Raw genomic sequence first — 6000 nt, forward strand, 5'->3', positions numbered from 1 at the left:
ATTACAATATTGCGTAACAATAAATCTTCTATTTTTTGTGTGAATAAAAATTGTGTGTGAAAAAAAATCAAAATGGAATTCATGTGTAAAGCCTTGAAACATAACTAATGAACAGAGGAAATGTTATTTTAGTGCCAGGAATGCCTGAATTGTTTATTCTGCACCCTGTTTTGAAACTGAAATATTTTGAAATTTGTGTGAAATTGGCCAAATTACCAATTTCTGATCCCTTTATTGGGTAGTAGAAATAGTTGATTGGGTGAATTTTTGTACTCAGTCGATAAAATGGAAGATATACTAGCGAAATATTGAAGAAATTGGTCAACTGGAACAATGTAATTGGCCTAAAATTGGGCTCAGAGTGGAGGAAATTGCTGATGTGTAAATATTGCTGACATAGCAAAATTCGTGTACTTTCGTCAGTTTTCCATCAAATTTTGTACTTCTTGCTTTATTACCTCCAGAAAAAGATTCTCTACCATTTCATGAGAAAAAAAATATTTTTTTTTTTTAAATTTTGCTAGTGAGAACAAGTGTCACAACCTTGAAAGGGTTAAGGTGGTTTGCTGATAGATCCCCAGGTACAAATCCCTTATGTTAGGGATGAATGAATAAGCAAGAAGTAAAGGGTTGGCAGTACAGATTAAAGAATGCTTTTGCAGTGATATACAAATACCTAGACACAATATAATTAGATGCAGATGATGAAACCAGCTACAAGGGATGGAGGGTTGGTTTGTATCCTTAAGAATCACTTATTTGCACTGGGCTTCTGAATGCAGAAACATAATGTGGATGAAGTTTTGACAGTGAAATCTGGAAGTTAGAATTTAAGTCTTTGTATTGTACTGACATGCAAGCTACCAGATGCAAATTCTCAACAGTTTACAGACCAGCTAATGAATATTGAACACTATCTTGAAAATTTTACCAATCTTTCTCTACAAATCAGCTTCCTTTGTGATTTCAGTCTAAGACCCCTAGAATGAAAGAAGGAAGAAACACCTTACATTTGAACACCAGAATTAATAGGTTTTGTGATCCTTGCGATTCAGTTATACTGTACAGTATTTGTACAGAACACCATGTATTGAATAGCTTCAGTTATTCACTTTCTTGGTGCCATTTGTCTTTTTGCTTGATACACAACCTCTAAATTGAAAAATACCCATTTGATTTAAGTTGAGATGTTTTCCTCGCTTCTTATGAATATGAAGCAGATTAGAGCCATAATTTTATATGTTTTTTTTTTTTTAATTCAGACATTTGAAATTTCCTATAATCTGCTGTTTCAGGACTCATGGCATCTCCTGAAACATAATCCTTCCTCTGTCTTGAAATACAGGGTTCAACTGTAAGAACAGTAACAGAGAAAGTACCATGAGGCAATTCAGATGAATAGTCTTATACAAATAAACTCTAAAGGGACTGACTGGTTTATCTTAGGCCAACTAAATTATCTTAGGCCAACTAGATTATCTTTGAGCCATCTAGATTGGAAAATATAACTGCCTTTATATTCACAAATAATGATCATCTCATGTGGAATATGACAGTGTCAAATACATCAAACTTAGACTACAATCTAACTGAGGCTTAGACCTGCCTACACACTGGTCTGGAGCAGCCCAGTACACACACTACTAAGGATATATTCAATATATTCAGCTTTCATAATAAATATATTAACTAGAACTATATAATGACTATAGTGAAACTTATTCTAGGTGGTTAGTGCCTTAGTCAAGGAACTGACCACCTTCTGTCAAGACTGAGGTACTGATCACATCAAGATTACCTTTCAATTTCTATTGTCTCTAGTGTTATAATCACCTGTATTTGACTGAAGAAGCCTCAAGTGCAGGAGAAATGTTTTTACAATAATGATACCTAAGTGATGCACATGTGTCTTATTCATCAACTTGTCAGTATTGTATACCATTTTAATATAAGTCAAGATTTTCTCTACCATCCTACTTATTGAGATGTGGATTTTGAAGAGTTGATAAGAAGTGAAACTAACAATTTACATCAATGTTTTTTGGAGTGAAAGTTTCAAATGAATTTTTATGCAATTATACCAGTCTTTATTTTTTTGTGGCTTCTAATTATTGAAATATGTTACTGTCTTACAAGTAAAAGCTCAATTAAATTTTTCCTTTCAGATAATGGTCCTCTGTGCACCACACCAATGTACCATCACACCATCAGTGAGTCTGCATTGCCTGGAACATTACTACTCAGAGTGTCTGCCACTGACCGTGATCTTTCACCTAAGCTTCAGTTCTATCTCACTGGTCAGGGTGCAGGAATGTTTGCCATAGATGTTGATTCTGGCCAACTTAGTGTAGCCAAACCTCTAGATCGTGAGAGACAGTCACACTTTTTGCTCAAAGCTACTGTGAAGGATGGAGGAAATTTGGACTGGGAATGCACTTGTCAGGTGGAGATAGAAGTTACAGATGTGAATGATAATCCGCCCATTTTTAGTATGCCCAGTTATAGCATCAATGTACCTGAAAATTCTCCAGAGAATCTCCTCCTACTAAAAGTTCATGCATCTGATCCAGATAAAGGTAATACAGATTAGTGCTTGTATTATTTTTGTACCAGTAGTGAGTGTTGAGATGCTGACAAACTTGCAATGTAACACACACACACACACACACACACACACACAGAGTGTGTGTGTGTGAGTGTGTGTGTGTGTGTGTGTATGTGTGTGTGTGTGTGTGTGTGTGTGTGTGTGTGTGTGTGTGTGTGTGTGTGTGTACTCACCTAATTGTGGTTGCAGGGGTCGAGACTCAGCTCCTGGCCCCCGCCTCTTCACTGATCGCTACTAGGTCCTCTCCCTCTCTGCTTCCTGAGCTTTGTCATACCTCTTCTTAAAACTATGTATGGTTCCTGCCTCCACTACTTCACTTGCTAGGCTATTCCAATTCCTGACGACTCTGTGACTGAAGAAATACTTCCTAACCTCCCTGTGACTCGTCTGAGTCTTCAGCTTCCAGTTGTTTCTGTGTCCCCTCTCTGGAACATCCTATCTCTGTCCACCTTGTCTATTCCCCGCAGTATCTTGTATGTCATTATCATGTCTCCACTGACCCTTCTGTCCTCCAGTGTCGTCAGTCCGATTTCCCTCAACCTTTCCTCGTATGACATTCCCCTGAGCTCTGGGACTAGCTTTGTTGCAAACCTTTGTACTTTCTCTAACTTCTTGACGTGCTTGACAAGGTGTGGGTTCCAGACGTGTGTGTGTGTGTGTGTGTGTGTGTGTGTACTCACCTAGTTGACACACCTAGTTGAGGTTGCAGGGGTCGAGTCCAAGCTCCTGGCCCCGCCTCTTCACTGGTTGCCACTAGGTCACTCTCCCTGAACCATGAGCTTTATCGTACCTCTGCTTAAAGCTATGTATGAACCCTACCTCCACTACATCTCTTCCCAAACTATTACACTTCCTGACTACTCTGTGGCTGAAGAAATACTTCCTAACATCCCTGTGATTCATCTGTGTCTTCAGCTTCCAACTGTATCCCCTTGTTGCTGTGTCCAGTCTCTGGAACATCCTGTCTTTGTCCACCTTGTCAATTCCTCTCAGTATTTTGTAAGTCGTTATCATGTCCCCCCTATCTCTCCTGTCCTCCAGTGTCATCAGGTTGATTTCCCTTAACCTCTCCTCGTAGGACATACCTCTTAGCTCTGGGACTAGTCTTGTGGCAAACCTTTGCACTTTCTCTAGTTTCTTTACATGCTTGGCTAGGTGTGGGTTCCAAACTGGTGCCGCATACTCCAATATGGGCCTAACGTACACGGTGTACAGGGTCCTGAACGACTCCTTATTAAGATGTTGGAATGCTGTTCTGAGGTTTGCCAGGCGCCCATATGCTGCAGCAGTTATTTGGTTGATGTGCGCTTCAGGAGATGTGCCTGGTGTTATACTCACCCCAAGATCTTTTTCCTTGAGTGAGGTTTGTAGTCTCTGGCCCCCTAGACTGTACTCCATCTGCGGTCTTCTTTGCCCTTCCCCAATCTTCATGACTTTGCACTTGGTGGGATTGTGTGTGTGTGTGTGTGAGTGAGAGAGTGTGTGAGTGAGAGAGTGAGTGAGTGTGTGTGTGTGTGTGTGTGAGTGAGAGAGTGTGAGTGTGTGTGTGTGTGTGTGTGTGTGTGTGTGTGTGTGTGTGTGTGTGTGTGTGTGTGTGTGTGTGTGTGTGTGTGTGTGTGTGTGTTTATTAGATGTTGTTTCACCCTAAATAGATCTTTCATCAAATCTGTACTGTACTTGATAACACCCTTGTAAGTATAAAGTATTATTTAATATAAAAAAAAAGCTTGTTCTATGTGTTTTACATTTTGAATTTTTTTTGTATTAATATATAAAGTGGATACACATTTTAGAATTTTTTTATTACACAGTAATTGCTAAATTAATGACATAATTTTGTCTCATGCCATTTACTATAGTTATCTACACTCTTTCAGGAATAAATAGAAAAGTTACATATGCTTTAGAGGGAGAAGATATATTTTTGATAGATCGACAAACGGGAATATTGAGCGTAATTGAAACACTGGACAGGGAAAGTCGTGCCATGTATAACCTAACTCTAATAGCTACTGATCATGGCTCTCCTTCACTGTCATCAAGGACAAACATTCTTGTACTAGTTTCAGGTGAGTGGGAGAAGGTTTTATTTCATTAATTAAGTTCATTTACTATACAGAGCTAAAGTGTAATATATAATACTGTATGTTCAAGGAGGGAGGTGATGCAGGCCACATGGGACATCTGGTCATGTGTTGTACCCAAATTTTTGCATGTGATTTAATTTTATGAAAAATTAGAGCACATGGTAGTGCAGTTTTCCTGCATTACTTCATTTTTTTTAGTTACACTTTCTGAAACATGCAGTAACAATATCATGCAAAACAAAGTTGTGCAATACTTATACGTGTTTACAATACTATAATATCTTATTTAATCTATTGAAGCTATCTCATGAATTAATTATCGTCTTGACTTTTGATGCACGTTTACTGTAAAATTTCATTATTTTCATCGTATTTTAGAATATGAATTATTCTCTATATTGTTTCCACTTTTTCTTAAGCTCTTTATACAATACCAGTGATTTTTTCCTGCTTCCTTTCTTTTACATAGCTGCTGTCAAAGATAAAGGAAGACTTACGAGGTTCTGTTTATTTCAGATATTAATGATAATCCACCTGAATTTGCCAGCCACACTTACTTTACAACAGTGACCGAGAGTGCAAATACTGGATCAGACATAGTGCGTGTATTAGCTACTTCCAGAGACTCAGGAAAGAATGCAGAAATAACTTATTCCATTATAGGAGGCAATGAACACCGCAAGTTTGCTATTCATCCAAAAACAGGTAAATAAGTTTTTAATTTTATGAAATGAAATACTGTCTTATGAAATTCCCTTATTTATTGTGTAAACTCATTTCAGATTACCCTTTTGCAATTACATAATGGTTATCTGCATTTTGTTAACATGTACAAAGAGAAAAAAGGTATATAAGTTGTTTCAGAGAATTAACATTAACTGAACATTCAGTTGAACAGTAGGAATGCCCTTATAGGCAGACCAGTAATTGTGAAATGTACCATCAGTATATTTTAGTGTTTTAAAAAATGCTATTTCAACTTTATATGAAGTTATTTTAAGAAAAACTGATAAGTACTGCATTAGAACAAATCCACAGATTATAAATAAAATCCACATAATGTTTTTATTTGTCTTGGACAATTATTAAATACAGGACAGAACAAACAATAATCTAGCTTTAATATTTTTAATGTATGTAATTTGTTTCAGTCATGTTATTGCTATTGTTTCCCCATATTTTATAAGTGTTAGACAGAAAGCATGTATCAGTAGGCATCTTTGGGACCAAGACCATGCCAAGTTTCTCAAAAATATTTAAAAAAATATCACGTGTGTGTAAAGATTTAGATAAAGAAAAATTGGATAT

General features: G+C 37.1%; 1 protein-coding gene across 9 annotated transcripts in view; it reads left to right on the top strand.

Annotated features, from left to right (window-relative positions):
* kug (FAT atypical cadherin kugelei) overlaps positions 1 to 6000 on the top strand; it is a 913302-nt gene that overhangs the window by 805419 nt on the left and 101883 nt on the right. For all 9 annotated transcript variants that reach the window (XR_011394610.1, XR_008406862.2, XM_070104239.1 and 6 more), the window contains 3 exons: positions 2166 to 2576; positions 4483 to 4674; positions 5209 to 5397. Coding sequence is in view for 7 of the 9 variants with exons in the window: in XM_070104239.1 (XP_069960340.1) it covers positions 2166 to 2576; positions 4483 to 4674; positions 5209 to 5397 (792 nt within the window). In the remaining 2 variants the exon portion in view is untranslated. The remainder of the gene's footprint in view (positions 1 to 2165; positions 2577 to 4482; positions 4675 to 5208; positions 5398 to 6000) is intronic.

Source organism: Cherax quadricarinatus, chromosome 1 (assembly GCF_038502225.1).
Source record: "Cherax quadricarinatus isolate ZL_2023a chromosome 1, ASM3850222v1, whole genome shotgun sequence".
NCBI classification, from domain to species: domain Eukaryota; kingdom Metazoa; phylum Arthropoda; class Malacostraca; order Decapoda; family Parastacidae; genus Cherax; species Cherax quadricarinatus.